This window comes from Microcaecilia unicolor, chromosome 8 (genome assembly GCF_901765095.1).
Source record: "Microcaecilia unicolor chromosome 8, aMicUni1.1, whole genome shotgun sequence".
In the NCBI taxonomy this organism is placed as follows: domain Eukaryota; kingdom Metazoa; phylum Chordata; class Amphibia; order Gymnophiona; family Siphonopidae; genus Microcaecilia; species Microcaecilia unicolor.
This window is the reverse complement of record NC_044038.1, coordinates 232,484,810-232,506,174: the sequence shown is the minus strand read 5'-3', so window position 1 is coordinate 232,506,174 and position 21,365 is coordinate 232,484,810. Positions and strand designations below refer to the sequence as shown.

The 21,365-nt window shown below is 42.8% G+C and overlaps 1 protein-coding gene across 4 annotated transcripts in view; it reads right to left on the bottom strand.

Moving 5' to 3' along the window:
* Positions 1-14,357: 14,357 nt before the first annotated feature.
* Positions 14,358-21,365, bottom strand: part of KIAA1755 (KIAA1755 ortholog) — a 116,133-nt gene continuing 109,125 nt past the window's right edge. For 2 of the 4 annotated variants that reach the window (XM_030211577.1, XM_030211580.1), the window contains 3 exons: positions 20,631-20,909; positions 19,321-19,525; positions 14,358-14,984 (listed from right to left, as the gene is read on the bottom strand). In XM_030211577.1, coding sequence (XP_030067437.1) covers positions 19,338-19,525; positions 20,631-20,909 — 467 coding nt within the window. In that variant the 3' untranslated portion in view covers positions 14,358-14,984; positions 19,321-19,337. The remainder of the gene's footprint in view (positions 14,985-19,320; positions 19,526-20,630; positions 20,910-21,365) is intronic. The other 2 variants (XM_030211578.1, XM_030211579.1) reach the window with 2 other exon arrangements.

The window sequence follows — 21,365 nt, the reverse complement described above, 5'->3', positions numbered from 1 at the left end:
CAGAGGATGTCCACCAAGTCTAGTTTAAATAATTGGAGTAACGTGCTAATATGAAGAAAACCTTAAATAATATCTTTTTTAAAATAATGGTTTAAGGACTTTTGTTCTGAGAACGTGGCCATCTTTTAAAACCCCACTACGCTAACTGCTTTTACCACATTCTCTGGCAACAAATTCCAGAAATATTTTCTACAATATGTTTTAAATCTGTTGTTTAGTAGTTTCATTGCATGCCTCCCTAGTCCTTGTACTTTTGGAAGAGTAAACAAGCGATTCGTGTCTACCTGTTCTACTCCACCCACAATTTTATAGACCTATATCATATCTCCCCTCAGACATCTTTTCTCTAAGATGAAGAGCCCTAACCTCTTTATCCTTTTCTTATAGGGGAGTCGTTACTTCTCCTTTAGTATAGATAGGAGCACCCCAAACTTTATCCTTTCTATTACAATTCTCTACAGTACAAGGAGAAAAAAATCCACAGACAGAATCCCCCTTGTAGTGACATACAATCCAGAGCTGGAAAAACTGAGGAAAATCATAAGAGATCTACAACCTGTAATCCAGGAGGATGAATTACTGAAAGAGATATTCCCATCCCCACCAGTACTGGCCTTCCGACAGCCACCCAACTTAAAACACAAGCTAATCAGAAGTAAACTTCCATCACAGACTGAAAAGGAACAGAAGGGCACACTTCCCTGTAATTTATCCAGTTGCAAACTATGCCAAAATATTTCACAGGACCCCACAGTCATCCACAAAGGAAAGATATTCAACATAAAGGAATCTTTCACTTGCTCATCTTCCAATGTGGTATATATCATTCAGTGTAAAAAATGTAACGAAGGATGCTATATTGGAGAAACAGGCCAGATGCTTAAGACAAGATTCAATTTACATAGACATCATATGAACAATACTGGTGCCAGTAGGGCTCCCACCCCTGTTGGTCAGCATTTTACAGGACCAGGACACTGTACCAGTGACTTCACAGTGAGAATTCTGAAAGGTAACTTTAAAACCATACAAGAACGTAAGACCTTTGAAGTCAGAATGATTGAATATTTTAACACCCAACAGAAAGGACTTAACAAGGATCTGGGGTTCCTAGCCCATTATAAACCATAAAGCTGTATGTCTCTGTTGATCACCCCACCCCTCACCTATCCACACCCATCCTGTTAGAATATCAATGATATGCTTTGATGTCCCCATGCATACCTCCTACCCACCCCCATCCTCCCACCCTGTTAGACTATCAACGAAATGCTTTGATGTTTCTCTTATATATACTATCTGCTACCACATTTGCTTATTTCCGATCTGAGGAAGAAGGGCAACCTTCGAAAGCTAATCAAGAAATGTATTATGTCCAATAAAAAAAGGTATCATCTTATTTTCTTTTCCATGTTTTATTTTGTTTGATTTCTATTGATCTCCTAAATCAGATAATCACTTGCAGTCCCAGGTATTTTTCCAGGATGTGAAATAGCTCTAGATGCTAAACTGAGAATTCTTCCTCCATGTGATATTTCAGTTTGACTTATTTTTTCACTGCCTTTCTACATCAGTAGGCAAAACACCGGTATCTTTAATCTGATCTTATTCCCTCTAACATCAAACCCAAGTCTCTTTCTTCTCCTTCGTAACTGTGTAAAAGTTCTTACAGCGTAAATTTATTCGAGGCAACGTGCAGACTGCTAATCCCAGCCACGTTCAGTGTTTGGGTTCAATCACATCTTGCAGCATATAAAAAGTACGGTGCTGGAAACAATCCACTGGGCTTGAAACAAAGAATGGAAATAGGTCCCTCATCCTTTCCTGTGCAGCTCTGATCTGCTGCATTCCCAGACAATGGCTTCTAATCATCCTGTCAGCTTGGCAACAAGTTTCCAATAACATTAGAGGTTTCCAGCAGCAGCCTTTAACCTTTCAGAAAACTGCAGTCACAGGGGTCCTTTTACTAAGCCGCTGTAAAAAGTGGCCTTCTTTTGGGTACACGCTGGGGCCATTTTTTACCGTGTCTAGGTATACAGTTATGCATAGAAATTACAGAATATTGTAACATATGCACATATCATCAAACCACATACATACACCAGCTCTCTGGCTGGTGGGAATGGTAGCAACTTAAATTATAGACATGTATTTATACAGCTTAGTGGCTATGAGAGGTTTGAGCCCTGAGTGGTGCAACTGAGGTCCTGGGAAAATTAGATACGTTTTTTCATTCTACATTCTTGGCATTTTGTTGAGGCATAATCCCTGGGATTCTATATACAGTATCACGCCTTAATTTCCGCATAGAAATTGAAGAATATTCTCTAACAATGTGCATAACTTAACTGTTTAACTAGCTAATCAGCACTGTCAATTGGATGTTAACATGCAATTATCAGCGCTAATTGGCATTACGATTTATGCGCACAACTCACTAAGCGTATTCTGTAATGTGGTGCACACACCAAGGAATTTTTAAAAATGTTTTGGGAAAATGAGTGGGTGGGAGGGGGTCAGTTATGTGAGGCGGGGGTGGGTACCGTTAAACACCAGGAATATGTTGGGGAGGCGGGAAGAGGTGTCAGGTTGGGGGTAAGGGGCTGATGCATGCCATGGCATACTTGTGTATTTTTTAATGTCAACATTTCTGTCAGTGCCTGAGCTAATCACAGTTCAGGCACTGACAGTAATGTTGTCATTTTGTGCTGAGCCGCAGATTACTGCCGACATGGCATTATTTTGCATGCTCATTACTTTCATCTTCTGTGACAATTTTGTTTTTCCCTAATTTCATGGTAGAGTGAAGCCTCCACCTTGAACCTTTGAGCATCATCCCCTCAGAGATGTTTAAGAAGTCTCCAGGAGAGAGTGGGGGGAAGGAAGGAAGGTCTACAAGGTGGTGACCGATAGCTGAATGGGGCACAGACATTTGTAACACCAAGAAAGCCAAAAAAAGGGGGAAAGGCACAGTCCCTGAACAGAAAGCACGGTCTGAGTTATATTAGCTCCACAGTAGCTGAAGAAATGACTGAGCTAAAGACAGTAAGAGAGTCTGTGAGTTATTATGATGATATGTACGGACAGGGAGAGGGATCTTGGGGTGATAGTATCTGAGGATCTGAAGGCGACAAAACAGTGTGACAAGGCGGTGGCCGTAGCTAGAAGATTGCTAGGCTGTATAGAGAGAGGTGTAACCAGCAGAAGAAAGGAGATGTTGATGCCCCTGTATAAGTCGTTGGTAAGGCCCTACCTGGAGTATTGTGTTCAGTTTTGGAGGCCGTATCTTGCTAAGGATGTAAAAAGAATTAAAGTGGTGCAAAGAAAAGTTACGAGAATGGTATGGGATTTGCATTACAAGACGTAAGAGGAGAGACTTGCTGACCTGAACTTGTATACCCTGAAGGAAAGGAGAAACAAGGGTGGTATGATATAGACGTTCAAATATTTGAAAGGTATTAATCTGCAAACGAACCTTTTCTGGAGATGGGAAGGCGGTAGAACTAGAGGGCATGAAATGAGATTGAAGGGGGGCAGACTCAAGAAAAATGTCAGGAAGTATTTTTTCATGGAGAAAGTGGTGGATGCTTGGAATGCCCTCCCGTGGGATGTGGTGGAGATGAAAACGGTAACGGAATTCAAAAATGCGTGGGATAAACATAAAGGAATCCTGTTTAGAAGGAATGGATCCTCAGAAGCTTAGCGGAGATTGGGTGGCAGAGCTGGGGGGGGGGGGGGGGGCTAGTGCTGGGCAGACTTCTACGGTCTGTGCCCTGAAAATGGCAGATACAAATCAAGGTCAGGTATACACAAAAAGTAGCACATATGAGTTTATCTTGTTGGGCAGACTGGATGGACCTGCAGGTCTTTCTCTGTCGTCAGCTACTATGTTACTATGTATATTAGTTTTAAGGTAATAGGAGTCCTTATCAGACAAGCAAATGACTGTAAAAAGTGATTAAGATGGTTTGGACATTAACTGCAACAACCTCTGAGAGAGGTAGAGCTGTTTGTGGTGCAATAACTGGAACCCGGGCACCAGCCCAAGCACTGAGCCTTGACGTTGCACAGTTTACTGCAGAGTGAACCGGACAGTAAAAGCATGGATTTTTCACTAAAGTATTATTGAGTATATACACTGGATAGACTGTGAGCAGTGTTCACTTCCCCGGTGAGCCCCTGGCATGTCAAGAAGGGTCTAAGCCAGGGGTTCTCAACCCAGTCCTTGGGACACACCCAGCCACTGAGGTTTTCAGGATATCCACAATGAATATGCATGAGAATAAATTTGCATGCACTACTGTTACTGTATGAACAGCTATCTCATGCATATTCACTATGGATAGCCTAAAAATCTAACTGGCTAGTTGTGACCCAGGGACTAGGTTGAGAACCCCTGGTCTAAGCAACATACTACGATTTTTATAAGGTATCTTGTATTTATAGAATTGACCCAAACTGTATTATATCTACATAATTCATCACTTTGCATGCCTTGGTGAGATCCAGGATAATAGGAAACAGTTGTTTACCCTTTCAGATTGTAGATAGATATAAGAAACACTCCATGGAACTAACTGTCAGCAGATTTAAGAATAAATAACATATTTTTCAGGCAATGCACAATTAAGCTGCGGAATTTATTTCTTGAAGACGTGGTCAAGGTTAATAATAATATAGCTGGGCAAGTGTGTGAAGGGAAAAATCCGTTAACAGTTACCAGTCAAGCAGATTTGAGAATTGCCATTCCTGGGAGTGAGCTACAAGAAATTAACTTTCCCAGTACGATCCTGGGACCTCTCAAGTGGCCCACATTGGCCACTGTTAGAGACAGGATGCTGAGTTCTTGTCATGGCATTTCTTATGTACTTAAGGAGTTGCTTAACAAGCCATTAGAGATTTTCAAGGAAGATGCTTTTTCGCATTTCACAATCCACTTCTCTAAGCATGAGACTCTTCGTGTTTTCTTCCTGTTTCATAACCACAGCAGGCACCAACTCTGACTTAATCCGTTGAGGGGTGACTGCTTAACAAATGATGTGGTAAGGGAGAAACACACGCTATTGTCTTAGTGCATGTATCAAAAAAAACAGCATTGTCATGTTAACCTTAGTCCTAACCACTAAATACGATCAAACACAGCTCATTAGATTCCCATTATCAGATAAAAAGTTGTTCCATGAGGAGCAGGATGTGGCTAAACAGGTTGAAAAGTTGATGGCGAAAGCTAGAAGAATGCTTGGGTGTATTGGAAGAGGACTGGCACTTAAATTTAGCACTTAAATTATATATATATATATTTATTTATTGCATTTGTATCCCACATTTTCCCACCTTTTTGCGGGTTCAGTGTGGCTTACAATATGAGTTGAATGTTGGAAATACAATTTGTTACAGATTGGTTATGGATTACATTGTGCAGAGTTATGCGAAACAATTGAGGTGTCGTTGAAGGAATGTAACAATGGAACACAAACATTGAAACTTTGGAAGGAAACAATGGGAGCTTAGAGGGCGATAATAAGGCATGAAGACATATGGTATATATCTTTCTGTGAGTAAAGGTATGAATGATGTGATAATACGGGAATGAGAGTTCAGAGGTGAATGTGTGATGCATTAGTGGACAGTAAGTGTGGACTTTATGTGTTTTGGTTCTTTCCGTAAATTTTTTCAAAAAGATGGGTCTTCAATAATCAGCGGAAGGAAGCTTGCTCGTTGATTGTTCTTAAGTTGCGCGGCAGTGTATTCCAATACTGCGTGCTCATATATACATACACATATTACATTTGCTAAAAACTCACCTGTACCCAAATGACCCGACTTAATCCATGAGACCATCCCATAACACCCTTCCTCCCTTACCTCTACCTCCCCTACTATTTCACTTATCCTAACCTATTCTAAGCAACCACATCTTACCCCTACCACTCTACAGCCATGTTCCTTCTATGATACTTTGTAACCCATACTATGTAAGCCGCACCGAACCTGCTATTGAGCGGGGTATAAATGTAACAAATAAATATGCAATAAATAAATAAAATAAATAAATATAATTTGAATGCTAATTTCTGCATTTCATATTATATATATATATATATACTAGTAAAAAAGGCCCGTTTCTGACACAAATGAAACGGGCGCTAGCAAGGTTTTCCTCGCAGTGTGTATGTTTGAGAGAGTGTATGTGAGAGTGACTGTGGGTGAGAGTGAATGTGCGAGTGTGTGTGTGTGTGTGTGAGAGAGAGTGAGTGAGTCTGGGTGCGAGTGTGTCTGTGAGAATGAGTGTGTGCAAGTGCATATGTGAGACACAGTGTGAGAGAGTGTGTTTCACACAGATACTGTGTGTGCGAGAGAGTGTGTGTGAGACACAGACTCTCTGTGAGACTGAGTGTGTGAGACCAAGAGAGTGTGTGACTGTGTGACACATAGAGAATGAATGTGATACAGTGTGAGACATAGAGTGTGTGAGAGAGAGAAAGACATTGACTTTGAGAGAGAGAGAGTGTGTGAGAGAGAGAGTGTGTGTGTGACAGAGATACCCCCCCCCCCACACTCTCTGGTGTCAGGCCCCCCCCCCTCCCTCCCTCTCTCTCTCTCTGGTGTCTGAGCGTTACTGTGCAGGACCCTGAGCTCTGGCTGTGCTTCAAGGAACTGACCAATCCTATTTAACAGAATGCACCTCTAACATTCTGAAGCCGAGAAACCACGTGTGGTTGGTCACTTCTGCTTGTGACGAACCCAGAAGTACGTGATGTCAATTCAGGAGATGGATACAGAAAGCAGGAATGCCTCAGCCATGCAGCCATGCAGTCAGCTTCAGAATGTTAGAGGTGTGTTTTATTATATATTTAAGTGCTTATTTAAGTGCTAATTTCTGGGCTATTAAAAGGCCCTCACTACTCAAATCAGAGATTCCCCAGCACCCACCTTTGGGGGATTAAACTCTGATACCGCAATGGCCTCCCCAATCTTCCCTTCTCAGTCCCAACACAAGGTTAAATGTCAAAAGGCCACCCCGATGTACCTTTTACATGGAGAAATCTGAGAGCTGATCCTGCCTCCTTCTCCAATGTGTATATATGTATATAAATTCTGACATTTTCCTTCTTTAGAATCCTCTTTCTTTTTTGTGGACTGTATTGGGAACTTAGAAGTGACATTTAATTATCAGGTTTTTTTTTCTTCTTTTCTTACTATTTCTGGATTTCTGTCAAATTGAATCTTTGATGTATAATGTGAAATGTTATAAATAAAAATTTTTGAAATATACATATATTTTTTGCACATTACCGCTTCCTTAAAAACTGCTTGCAAACTTTAGCTAAGGGATTCTGATGAACTCATTTGCATCCCATAGCTAAACTTTACAAAACCAGATCCTAGCCCACAAAAGAATTTAGCAATTAGTACATAAGGCTCCTGGTGATGGGGATTTGCATTTACTCAACCGCTAACTTATCAGACTGTTCGTGGCGCTGTTTCCTGCAGATTTTCATCTGGGTTTAATCTGATATGGAACAAAATTGCAGCCCACTTGCCTTGGCTCTGGTTTTCAGCATCTTATCATCTGTATCTCTATATATTCCTCATTAACACAGAGCAGAGACAGCTCTGAGACTGCCAGAGGCAAGAATCCCGCATGGCAATGGATGAGCAGCAGAGCATCCTGACCTAACTTAAGCAACATCTGGAATTCATATAAACAAACACAAACATAAGCAAGGTTCTATTGCATCAGGACTGTAGGTATCATACATGTAAATTTATCCAAAGAAGTAACACTTGCAAATGCTTGCACATATATGAAAATGTTTTTCCTATATTTTGTTAGGATTTACTCCATTGTGGTACCTCTAGTGTATCAAGGGCGAGGTGGTGGGGGTGGTCCAACCCAGATGCAGGTAGCCTAGGGATGCACCAACAGGTGTACGGCTGTGAGATCTGCCAGTCCCCTTCCCTCTCTGATGTCAACTTTCTGTTCTGGGGCAGGGGCTGGCAAAGCCGACAGCCATGCACATGCTCAGCACACCCCCTTGCTTGGAGGTGGGGGGGTGCTCCACCCTGAATGGCAACTAAGGTAGGTACGCCACTGTGCTGGACCTTGCTCCGACAGAATGATTATTTCTGAGCAAGTCAGAAGTTTGATAAATATGGAGGTGACGTTCAGCTGGGAGTGGTATTTCTTTAAACGCTGGCTGAATTAGACATGGATTCTCGGTGGCCTTTTTGCTGTCCTAGTTATCTCCCAGGTTAACCCCCGGCTCCACTTGACTCTGCCCCAGAACTCCTGATACTAATCCCCTAATTCTTTTTATTATTATTATTAGGATTTATTTACCGCCTTTTCAAGGAATTCACTCAAGGCGGTGTACAGTAAGAATAGATCAAACGTGAGCAGTAGGCAATTAGAGCTGTAAAAATATTTGAACAACAGTACAAAGTATGGCATGGTATACTGCTTGCAATGACAACACAATCCAGCTTATAATCGAACGAGAAAAACGCCCAAGTTCCGACCTAAATCGGGAGATGGGCGTTTATCTCACAAAAACGAATAAAGCGGTATAATCGAAAGCCGATTTTGGACGTTTTCAACTGCACTCCGTCGCGGATGCGGACAAAGTTGATGGGGGCGTGTCAGAGGTGTGGCGAAGGCGGAACTGGGGCGTGGTTATCTGCCGAACAGAGATGGGCGCATTTCACAGATAATGGGACAAAAGTATGCGTTTTTAGCTAGAATTTAGGGCACTTTTCCTGGACCCTGTTTTTTCACGAATAAGGCCCCAAAAAGTGCCCTAAATGACCAGATGACCACTGGAGGGAATCGGGGATGACCTCCCCTGACTCCCCCAGTGGTCATAAACCCCCTCCCACCACAAAAAATGATGTTTCACAACTTTTTATTTTGACCCTCAAATGTCATACCCACCTCCCTGGCAGCAGTATGCAGGTCCCTGGAGCAGTTGTTAGGGGGTGCAGTGGACTTCAGGCAGGTGGACCCAGGCCCATCCCCCCCCCTACCTGTTACAATTGTGCTGCTTAATGCTTAGTCGTCCAACCCCCCCCCGAACCCACTGTACCCACATGTAGGTGCCCCCTTCACCCCTTAGGGCTATAGTAATGGTGTAGACTTGTGGGCAGTGGGTTTTGAGGGGGATTTGGGGGGCTCTACACACAAGGGAAGGGTGCTATGCACCTGGGAGCTCTTTTACCTTTTGTTCTGTTTTTGTAAAAGTGCCCCCTAGGGTGCCTGGTTGGTGTCCTGGCATGTTAGGGGGACCAGTGCACTACGACTCCTGGCCCCTCCCACGAACAAATGCCTTGGATTTATTCGTTTTTGAGCTGGGCGATTTCATTGTCCATTATCGCTGAAAAGCAAAAACGCCCAGCTCACAACTTGGCGAATAAAACATGGACGTCTAATTTTTTCGAAAATACGCTTGGGTCCGCCCCTTCACGGACCCGTTCTCGGAGATAAACGCCCATGGAGATAGGCGTTTCTGTTCGATTATGCCCCTCCATATGTACTAGAACATTATAATTGGTAGTGAAGGGTAAGGCAAAGTTGTAACATATAGATGAGTAAGAGAGTAGGAAGAATTAGAAAGTAAGGTGATTGATATTGCTAGAAATTACGTGCAAAATTTAATTGCATAATGAGCCAATTAACACCGATAATTGGGCGCTAATAGTCAATTATCGGTGCCGATTGGCATATCTTTTAGTCACTATTCTATAAAGATGTGCATGTAAATTTTTACGTGCGTATCCAGAAAGGGGGCGTGGCCATAGGAGGCGCATGGGCGGGTCAGCAACATTCCTGGAATTTGTACGCAGTATTACAAAATTAGGCAGATCCACGCCTAATTTAGGTGAGGATTTACTCCTGGTTTTAGTTGGTATAAATCCTCTCGCCCAGATCCTGGCACCAAATGGCCCAATTTGGTGTGCCGTTTAAAAGAATAGCTTTTACTAGTATTACTATTTAACATTTCTAAAGCACTACTAGGGTTACGCAGCGCTGTACAATTCAACATAGAAGGCCAGTCCCTGCTCAAAGAGCTTACAATCTAAAGGACAAATGTACAGTTAGTCAAGTAGGTGTCATCAAATAGGGGCAGTCTAGATTTCCTGAAAGGTATAGAGGTTAGGTGCCGAAAGCAACATTGAAGAGGTGGGCTTTGAGTAAGGATTTGAAGATGGGTAGGGAGGGGGCTTGGCGTAGGGGCTCAGGAAGTTTATTCCAAGCATAGGGTGAGGCGAGGCAGAATGGGCGGAGCCTGGAGTTGGTGGTGGTGGAGAAGGGTACTGAGAGGAGGGATTTGTCCTGTGAGCGGAGGTTTCGGGCAACGAGCTTTTTTTGGCAACGAACCTTTTTTGCATCTTATAAAGAATTTAGTCCTAAATTCATATCTCCCTTCTATCATCTCTTTTCTAGGGATCTTCAGCTTGGAAGAGACAGATGAGGGGAGATATGATTGAGGTCTACAAAATCCTGAGTGGTGTAGAATGAGTAGAAGTAAATCAAATTTTGTACTCGGTCCAAAAGTACAAAGACTAGGGGACAACGAAGAAAGTTACATGAAAATACTTTTAAAACAAATAGGAGGAAATATTTTTTCACTCAACAAATTGTTAAGCTCTGGAACTCTTTGCTGGAGGATGTAGTAACAACGGTTAGCGAATCTGGGTTTTAAAAAGGTTTGGCAAGTTCCTAGAGGAAAAGTCCATAGTCTGTTATTGAGATGAACGTAGAAACATGACAGCAGATAAGGGCCATATGCATAGGCGGTCGGTGGCCCAACTGTTTGGGGAGGCTAAAGGGGGTGGAGTTAGGGATGGGGCCAGGGGTGGAGCTTAAATCCATAATTGTCTGATAACACACAGAAAAAAAATAAATAAAAATAAAAGTCACAATACTTTTATTAAATTTAGATATTAAATATGTATCATATGTCAAAGAATAAAGTGATTGCTCAAAGCATATACTAACCATAATCGCTCAACTGCAAAACACTATGCACATCTTTGTGCAAAAACACACTCAGAACTTTACTGTACCAAAAATATTACACTGGGCAGAACCTAATACACCATTAGGGGCTTATAGCCCATTTAGTTATGTTTAAACAAAAGAGATCTGCATTAAAAAAATATTTATTTTTATTTTGACCTATAAAACCACTTGTCCCTGAAACATGCCTAAAAACAGAATAATCCAGTTGTGTATCTAAAATACAAATTCCTACAAATGAGATGACATTAAAATGTGATTCCATGTGCCCCAGCTTTAGCCTTGTTACGATCAACAATCAAGAACAACCTGGATGCAGCAGCTCAAAAGTTTGTTTGTTTTGTTTGGGCTGAAGGCAGTGAGGATGTCATGCTGGGGAAACACATTAACCAAATTGGCTTCCTTGTTTACTTACTGGGCTACAAAGGCTCACTTCCACTCGTTTTGGGAGTCTTGCATCTTTCTCCCTGTTTCTTCTGCTGCCTGCTGTCTCGCACTGAAGAGTTCTGCCTCGGCACCGGCAATTCAGAGACTCAGACTGAGTCAGCCTTCTGCCAACGTTGGGGCTTCTCCTCAGGGGCGTCCAGGACTCTAACCTAACTTCCTCTTTTCTGCAGAGCTGGGAGGGAGTGAGACATGCCCGAAGAGAAAGCCCAGATGCTGGCAGAAGGCTGACTCTGAATTGCCGGTGCCGAGGCAGAACTCTTCAGTGCAGTAAAAATGACGATGGAGACGGCGGGCAGCAGAAGAAACACAAGATGATCAGGGTTGGGCTGGGGAGGCTTAGCCTCCCCAAGCCTCTTATACGGGGCGCCTATGGCCATATGACCCATCCAGTCTGCCCATCCTCTGTAACCCCTAATTCTTCCTAAGCGATCCCACGTGCTTATCCCATGCCTTTTTAAATTCTGGAACAGTCCTCGACTCCACCACCTCCACCGCAAGGCCATTCCACGCCTCCACCACCCTTTCTGTGAAGTAATACTTCCTTAGGTTACTCCTAAGCCTATTCCCTCTTAACTTTGTCATATGCCCCCTCATTCCAGAGCTCTCCTTCATTTGAAAAAGGCTCTCTTCCTGTACATAAATGCCCTTGAGATATTTAAATGTCTCTATCATGTCTCCTCTCTCACTCCTCTCTTCCAGCGTATACATGTTGAGGTTCATAAGCCTGTCCCTATAATTTGGCTGGTGGTAGGACGTGCGATGATGTGAGAATGGAGTGTAAATGCTTCTCAAAACTCTGAGACACTAAAGCACACCAAAAAAACTGAGCACATTTAATTTAATTATTGATTTAATTATTATTTTTTTTTGTTGTTTTTTGATTTTGCAATAAGGTTTCTGGCTGAGTTGTTGAGTACCAGTATTGAAACCGATTCTTTAAGAAAACCCAGAGTTTGGACAGTTCTCCAATTCTTAACAGACCCTTGTAAATGTATCGTTAAGTCTTTGATCCTTCTCAACTCTCGTTCAACGATAGCATGAAAGTTGTGACCAGTCCATTGGAACAGGTAGCGGAATAGATCTGCTTAAAATGTTTAGACAGAAACTCCTTAACATCTGCTGCTTTTTTTTAGACTGAGATAGTTTTTTTTTTAATTATCTCTATTACCTTTAATTTACAACTGATTGTCCTCCCCACTATGTTGTGGACTTTGATTTAAATAGTTATTTCTTGTTATGTTCTTATAGACTTTCTTTATATTTATTTCTGTATTTTTGTACAAGTGATTCATCCTTGGTTTGTAAATGTTGAAATTTTCGATAAATTCTGGATAGGTCAATGATGCGGAAGACAGTCAGTTAAAGATATCTGGATATCTGGGTGTCGTCGTCGATGATACGCTGAAACCTTCTGCTCAGTGTGCTGCTGCGGCTAGGAAAGCGAATAGAATGTTGGGTGTTATTAGGAAGGGTATGGAGTCCAGGTGTGCGGATGTTATAATGCCGTTGTATCGCTCCATGGTGCGACCGCACCTGGAGTATTGTGTTCAGTACTGGTCTCCGTATCTCAAAAAAGATATAGTAGAATTGGAAAAGGTACAGCGAAGGGCGACGAAAATGATAGTGGGGATGGGACGACTTTCCTATGAAGAGAGGCTGAGAAGGCTAGGGCTTTTCAGCTTGGAGAAGAGACGGCTGAGGGGAGATATGATAGAAGTGTATAAAATAATGAGTGGAATGGATCGGGTGGATGTGAAGCGACTGTTCACGCTATCCAAAAATACTAGGACTAGAGGGCATGAGTTGAAGCTACAGTGTGGTAAATTTAAAACGAATCGGAGAAAATTTTTCTTCACCCAACATGTAATTAGACTCTGGAATTCGTTGCCGGAGAACGTGGTACGGGCGGTTAGCTTGACGGAGTTTAAAAAGGGGTTAGATAGATTCCTAAAGGACAAGTCCATAGACCGCTATTAAATGGACTTGGAAAAATTCCGCATTTTTAGGTATAACTTGTCTGGAATGTTTTTACGTTTGGGGAGCGTGCCAGGTGCCCTTGACCTGGATTGGCCACTGTCGGTGACAGGATGCTGGGCTAGATGGACCTTTGGTCTTTCCCAGTATGGCACTACTTATGTACTTATGTACTTATGTAACTTTATCCAGATACCTTTGGCATGCTGTTTCTGTGATTGACTTATCTGGATAATGTTAGCCAATTGCAGTCATGGTTGGCCTCTGTCCAGGCCATTTAAACCCACTCCTGACATGCCTCTGACTTCTCATTCTAAACATGACACTGAACATTAGGTGCTACTCTGACACGGAAAAGCGTTCTAATGGATGCAAAGCGCTGAAACAGGACAGAAACGGCAGATCCATGCAAAAACACACATCCACGCCCATTTATAGAAAAGCACCTAAGTGTTTCCACATGGATCTGCAAAGGGGCGTGGCCATGAGAGGGGCATGAGCTGGTCAGGGGCGTTCCCTTCAAATGCAAGCAGTGTTATAGCATTTGGGGATCCATGCCCAACTTGCGTGCTGGGATTTGCATCTGGTTTCATTTGGTGTAACTTTTTGCACCCACAGCTGAGCGTGGATCCCAGCTATTCTATAAGGACGCCGATCCTGGAACACCCACTATAGAATACCATTCAGTGCTTATTTTGTGTTGAGCCGAATATTGAGTGCCATTCACTGAATCCAGCCCACAATTTCTGGATGGATATTGAGATGTCGGGCCAGCAGATATGCATCTAGCAGTCCAGGAACTTCTGGCGAATTCCCAAAATAAATTGGATAAATTCTTTTGAATATAGACCCCAATGTTCACAGCTGTTATTCAGTCAGATGTCTGACAATAAGCATAAAAGAAAGAATTCCAACATCAAAAACAAAACGTTCCCTTTTTATTTTCAAACCAGTGAAATATGTTTTTGATTGGTCTCGCTGACATGACTCATCGGATCCCACTGTCAGGCACTTTACTAGAAGCCCTGTACCACTAAGAAGAAAAATACCCATCAGTTACTCTAGAATAGTGAGCTGAGAAAGTGAAAAGCAGCTGTGAGGCAAAGCAAAGTCATCATGACCTCATCGTTTAACTGTTCGCGTCCGTCTTGGGTAATGTAATGGCTTGGTCCACATTTTGTGCAGAAGAAGAATGTCGTACTGTACTCGTGAGTTAATTATATTGGTGCAGGGCGGCAGACTCACTGTTGCTGCTGGAAGTTAAATGATCTCAGCAATCAGAATCGTACGTACCGGGCTAGTAGTGGTTCTGGCTTCTAAGAACTGGACAGCTGATTAGTCTAGAACCTACAAAAATTCTGCAAGGCAAGGCCAGCTTCCTTGCTTGTTCTGGCATAGGGAAAATGGGTTCTCAGGAAATACCACCCCCCCCCCCTGCAGGGATACCACTAGGCTCTCGTGTTGAACGGGGAGCGATGCAGCATCCCACAATCCGTCTCGCTCTTTCCATCCTCCAGAACAAGACCATAATCATTAGTTATTCCTAAGGGAAAAGAAAAGAAATATGTAAAGTTACTTACAGGGCAATTTTATAACAACTCACTTAGGGGGTCTTTTACTAAGCTGCGGTAAAAGGGGCCCTTCGCTAGTGGCAGTGGCCGATTTTGCCACGTGCCAGGGCCCCTTTTTACCGCAGCGGCTAAAAAATAAGAAATGGACATGCGGTAAGCTCGCACTTGCCACGTGGCCATTTCGGAGGGGGGACACTTAGCGACGCCCATTGAGGTGGCAGTAAGTGCTCCCATGCTAACCCGGCAGCAATTACCGCTGGCTAGCGCCGGAAATAGTACGCTGGGGTGGAACTACCACCGGCATCCACGTTTGGGCCAGAGTTAGTTCTGGGTTGCCACGCAGCAACCCTTTAGTAAAAGGGCCCCTTATAGATTAGAATGCTTGCAAGTTACACAAATTATTCACATATTTAACGTTTGAAAAGCACGCCACCAAAATAACCAGTACAAAGATACACGTGCAAAATTGTACGCTAAAAGTGTATGCACACACTTACCCCTGGATTCTATAAAGGTTGCCCAAATGTGGGCAAGGATCCCAGAGTGGTGCCCAAAATAAGTAGTTAATGGGCTGCAGTAATTGTGGTTCGGGCGCCAATCTGCCTATGTTCTATTTTCTAACCATGGGCACCTAAATTGGATCACGTGCAACTGAAACAAGGACGTGGCCACAGGAGGGGCATGGGCGGGTCAGGGTGTTCACAAAGGATGCGCACAGTGTCACAGAGCCCGATTTGCACGCCAAGATTTACACCAAGTTTCAGCTGGCGCAAGTCCTCGAGCCCAAAGCTGATCACCCAAATCCAGCACTCAACGCTACTCTATAAAGATTGCTCATCCCACAGCGCCCTTTATAGAAAAGCGTTGAGCGCCAAATTTTCAGCATAATTTATAGAATCTGGCCCTTAGTGCACAAAACACAGCATTATACCCCTGATTCTATAAACTTGCATGCTCAAATTTATGCCTAGCATGCAAATTTGCACCCACAAGTTAGAGAATAAGAGCAGTTACACATGCAAATCAATTTAATAACTGGCTGTTAATTGGAGTTAACAGACAATTCTTGTCTTACATTGCTGTTAATTTGCGCTAATTAGCACTAATTATAATTTGCAAGTGCAACTGTCCTTAGTTGCTTTTCAAGAAGTTCTACAAACTGATTCCATGGCATACAATGGGTCTGGGACCTACCTAGGAGTTCGGCAGGCGGGTTATAGACTACCAGGGATTATGCATCTAACTGCCAATGTTTAGGCTTGAGCACTTACACTAGCCTTTGACAAGACACAAGTTCTCACGCCTAAAGTTAGGTGCAAAACTCTGGACACGCTAGTATTCTATAATGGCAGGTTCTGCACGGAACTGCCGTTATCTAATCTATTGGTTACCCGTCTCACACCGCATCATGTATAAGATTCTCTTGCTAATCTTCAAAACCCTCACCTTCTCTTTACCTCTCACGATACCTAACTCCCTATTCTCAGACTCGCACTCTCAGATCTGCTCAACTGAATCTCCCCACTATTCCCACTCATCGTGACATTTTTTTACGAACATAGCAGACACACCATGTTCTCATTTCGAGGCCCAACACTCTGGAATTCCCTAATATCCCATCTCAGACAGATTACCTCTTTGTCAGTTTTGAAACCAAGCTTAAAATGTTTCTTTTTAAAGATGCATGTTCTTAGCAGCTCCCCGTTCAAATAACATATACCTAATGAACCTGTTTCCTCCCTCTCTTGCTGTTTTTCCCTCCCCTACTCTTAGTTGTACCTTACCCCTTCTGCATCATGTTTGTCATAAGTACATAAGTGTTGCCATACTGGGACAGACCAAAGGTCCATCAAGCCTTTGTCAGTATTTTCCCCTTTCTCTCTTTAAACCGTACGGCACCCAAATGGTTGTCCTCTTGGGTGGGATAATAAATTTTTAATAAACTTGAAACTTGAAAGTTGATATACTGCAGAATCCAACAGGTCTCAAGCAGTTTATAATAACTAAGAACTCACTTTACAAGTAATACAAATAGCAGAGAATAATTATAAACAAATTCTTTCAGTTACACAGACATAAATTTCTCAAAAAAGAGAAGTCTTCAGTCTTTTCCCAAAGGAAAAATAAGAAGAATCCAACCTAAGCTCCAGTGGAAAATCATTCCAAATGAAAACAGAACAAACAAACAAACAAAAAAACAACGAAAAAAAGAAGCATTCCCATGTTGACTGTATTTTAGATCTAAGGGAGAAGGAGAGAACAATGAGCAGCGATTCTTAGAACGACATATGTTAGTGGTAGAGAAAGAAGTTAATTTTAATTGGCTAACCAAGGGACAAGGATCAAAGCCATACATGGCTTTATGAACAAAACATAAAATTTTAAAACACATTCTGGCTGACCCAGGAAGCCAGTGTAAAGTCAGTAACTGCCGAGTAGCTCTATCATAGTTAGAATTAGTGCTTAGGGCCAGATTCTATTTATGGCGCTTAAAAAATCCATGTGGGAAACATTTTCGCCTCAGCGTATTCTATAAGTGGCGCCTAGATTTAGGTGCAGTATATAGAATACCCTTAGTCAATATCCTAGTACCTAAAGCTAAGCGCATCCATTTACACCAACTAAAACATGGTTTAAATCACGGCGCACAGATTTAGGCGCAGAAGGCCATATTCTATACATGTATAAATTTTGGAATGCCCACGAAATGCCCATTTCCCCGCCCATAACCACACCCCCTTTTGCCCGCATGCATTAGAATTTAGGCACAGTGCGTTACAGAATACGCTTAGGAAGATGTGCGCGTAAATTCTAATTATTGCCAATTAGTGCTCATTATTACTTGTTAAGTGCTATTATCGATGCTGATTGGCTTGCTAAGCCAATTGAGTTACGCGTGTTGTTATAGAATATGCTTGGATTTGAGCACGGAACGCTAGGTGCGCTATATAGAAGCCGGGGCTTAGTGCGTATCATCCCTGTGACTAAATTTTGGCCCTCTTTCTTGACTCTACCCCTATATGCATTACCTCTCCACTCTCATCTCTCCCTACATTCCTCCCCGTGAACTCCGCTCAATGGACAAATCTCTCTTGCCGTCCCCCTTCTCCTCCACTGCTAATTCCAGGCTTCGTTCCTTTTCCCTTGCGGCACCTTATGCCTGGAATGGACTTCCTGAGCCTGTACGCCTAGCTCCATCTCTACCTGTTTTCAAATCTATGCTGAAAACCCACCTTTTCACCACTGCTTTTGGCTCCTAGCCACTACTCAATTGCCCTCCCCTTGTTCCTTCTCACCCAATACTTCCTGTACCCTTGTCTTGTCTTAATTGTCTTAATTACCTTAATTGACATCGCCCTTAATTGTCTTGTCTGTCTGTATTACTTTTTAGATTGTAAGCTCTATTGAGCAGGGACTGTCTCTCTATGTCAGGTGTTCAGTGCTGCGTGCGTCTAGTAGCGCTATACAAATGTTAATAATGTTAATAATAATAGAAAACATACACACGCCCATGATATCTGCCAAAACACGTTTATATCTGTGTGCTGTGTGTAGTTTGGTGAAGTAGGGGTAGAGTTGTCATGTACACACACCTTCACACCTTTGGAGCTGGTATAAATTTCTGCGAGAGAATTTGTTCACTGTTTGAGATACTTCTGGGTTCCTATTGTATGAAAGGCACACAAGAGCCTACGTTCTCCTGTTACACAATTATGCACCATCCCCGGGCTTCTATATATCGTGCCTAGATTTCTGTCTGGAAATCGATGCATATTCCATAATAACGCACATAACTTAGTTAACAAGCTAATCAGCGCTGATAATTGGATGTTAACAAGCAATTATCAGCACTAATTGGCAGTAATTAGAATTTACATGCACTACTTGCTAAGTGTATATTCTGTAGCATGGTGTGTCTAAATTCTAAGTCACATAGTTGAAAAGTGGGCGTGGTTATGGGCATGGAATGGTTGGGTCATGGGCGTTTCTAGAATCTATGCGTGTTGTTATAGAATACACCCACTCCGCACCTAATTTAGGCATCGGAATCGGGATTTACACCAGGTTTTAGCTGGTGTAACTGACCGCAACTAAATTTAGTCTCGTGGATGCTCGGCATATTCTATAAGGTACGTTTCAATTTCCACACGGAAATCTTGGAGCGATATATAGAATCTAGCCCAATGCGCAAGAAAACAAACACTGGACTAGAACCTTTATCAAGCACAGGTGCATAACTAATGTCAGCTTCTATGTCTTCCCAAACTGAACAATCCTTGGATCTTTCTCCAGCATATCACTACTTACTTTCAGCGAACGAGGATTCAGGGGAGCTCTCTCCTGCCTGCAAGAGGGGTCAGCAGCACTGAGGCATGCTGGGAGTGTGGCAGCCTGGGCGATACAGCGTCAGTGGATGAAACATCTTCCGTTTCTCCTCCCGTCAGAGAGAGATTGCTAGACTCAGAACTGCTGAACCCGTAGATGCTTCCTTCGGATGAGCCTGAGCTATCGGCTGAGGAAGAGAAAAGAAATGATCTCTATAAGCAGGAAGGAGACATCCAAAGATGGGGGAAGGATTCATTTCTTTTCTTAAGCAGATTCTATGAAACAGAACTATTAAAGCACTCTTAAAGTCCTGGGAATAATATTAAAGGGGCAGTTTATTTTACTTTGTTCATAATAAGCAGATAAATATAATAATTACAGCAAGTTCAAGTTTCTGGAAATATCTTTTCGAAAGGTTTTAGTCCAGGACAGGAAATGTGAGACCCGTGCAGGACAAACGCTTCAGCTGGTGAGGGTTGGGTCAGCCAAACTGGGGGCCACTGGTAAAAGGGCTCCTAATTTATTTGTGTAACTTTGAGCCCTTCCCATACTCTGCCAAGATACTACCCATGTGTACACCCACCTTCAAACTATGTGCTACTGGAGATATCTACTTGGTTAGAGAATAGCCCTTAGGCATATATCCGGCATGTACATGCATACATGTATACATTTATGCATATATAACATAGTAACATAGTAGATAAAGGCAGAAAAAGACCTGCATGGTCCATCCAGTCTGCCAAACAAGATAAACTCATATGTGCTACTTTTTGTGTATACCTTACCTTGATTTGTATCTGTCATTTTCAGGGCACAGACCGTATAAGTCTGCCCAGCACTATCTCCACCTCCCAACCACCAGCCCCGCCTCCCACCACCGGCTCTGGCACAGACTGTATAAGTCTGCCCAGCACTATCCCCGCCTCCCAACCACCAGCCCCACCTCCCACCACCGGCTCTGGCACAGACCGTCTAAGTCTGCCCAGCACTATCCCCGCCTCCCAACCACCAGCCCCGCCTCCCACCATCGGTTCTGCCACCCAATCTCAGCTAAGCTTCTGAGGATCCATTCCCTCGGAACAGGATTCCTTTATGTTTATGCCACGCATGTTTGAATTCCGTTACCGTTTTCCTCTCCACCACCTCCCGTGGGAGGGCATTCCAAGCATATGATAATATTAGTGCCTTTGTTATATAATTGTCTCCATTGTGACTCTCCAGAATGCTAATTGTTTATATTTGCATTGCCTATAACATGCATGAATAGGTGCGTTTCACTTTTCACTCACTCAGGAAGACGAGTTCTTTTCTTTCACGGTGGGGTCTTTTCTCCTCTAGACAAATGTGGATATAACAGAAACACTTATTGTTCTCCACGGCCCCAGCCTGTGGGCAACTGAGGGGGTTAAGGGAACCACATCCTGACGAAGATGATGACTGCTCACCAAGAGATGAAGCACTGCCTGCACTGCTTCCTGAACCAATGGATTTTAATGGTTGAGTGGGAATGCTGCCATCTTGAAAGGAAGGTGAAAAAGCTGCAAGTGATAGGTGTTTGCATTTACCATCTGGAAGGAAGGAAACTATTAACCACAGCAACCCAAAGTTCAACATCAGAAGTGCAACGCTAATATTAAACCATTGTGCCAGCTGGCTCCCTTATTCAATAGTTTCTGCTGGAATTAGGATCCCTTATTACAGTTGTTTGCGGGGACATAGTTTGGGGATACAGAGCTCCAAATTTCAGGAAACAGGACAAACTATAATGCCGGTCCCTTACCTCTACAGAGAACCCTTAATGACACAAATCACCACCCAACCCACCCAAGTATCAAAGTACACCTCTTACACCACCCTATCTAACACCTCCTTCTCTAATCCCTTATACATCTTCTGATTACTACCGATTGTATCTAAGATCCTGTCATGACTATGTCATAACAACACTCTGTAAGCCACATTGAGCCTGCAAATTGTTGGGATAATGTGGGGTACAAATGCAATAAATAATAATAATAATAATA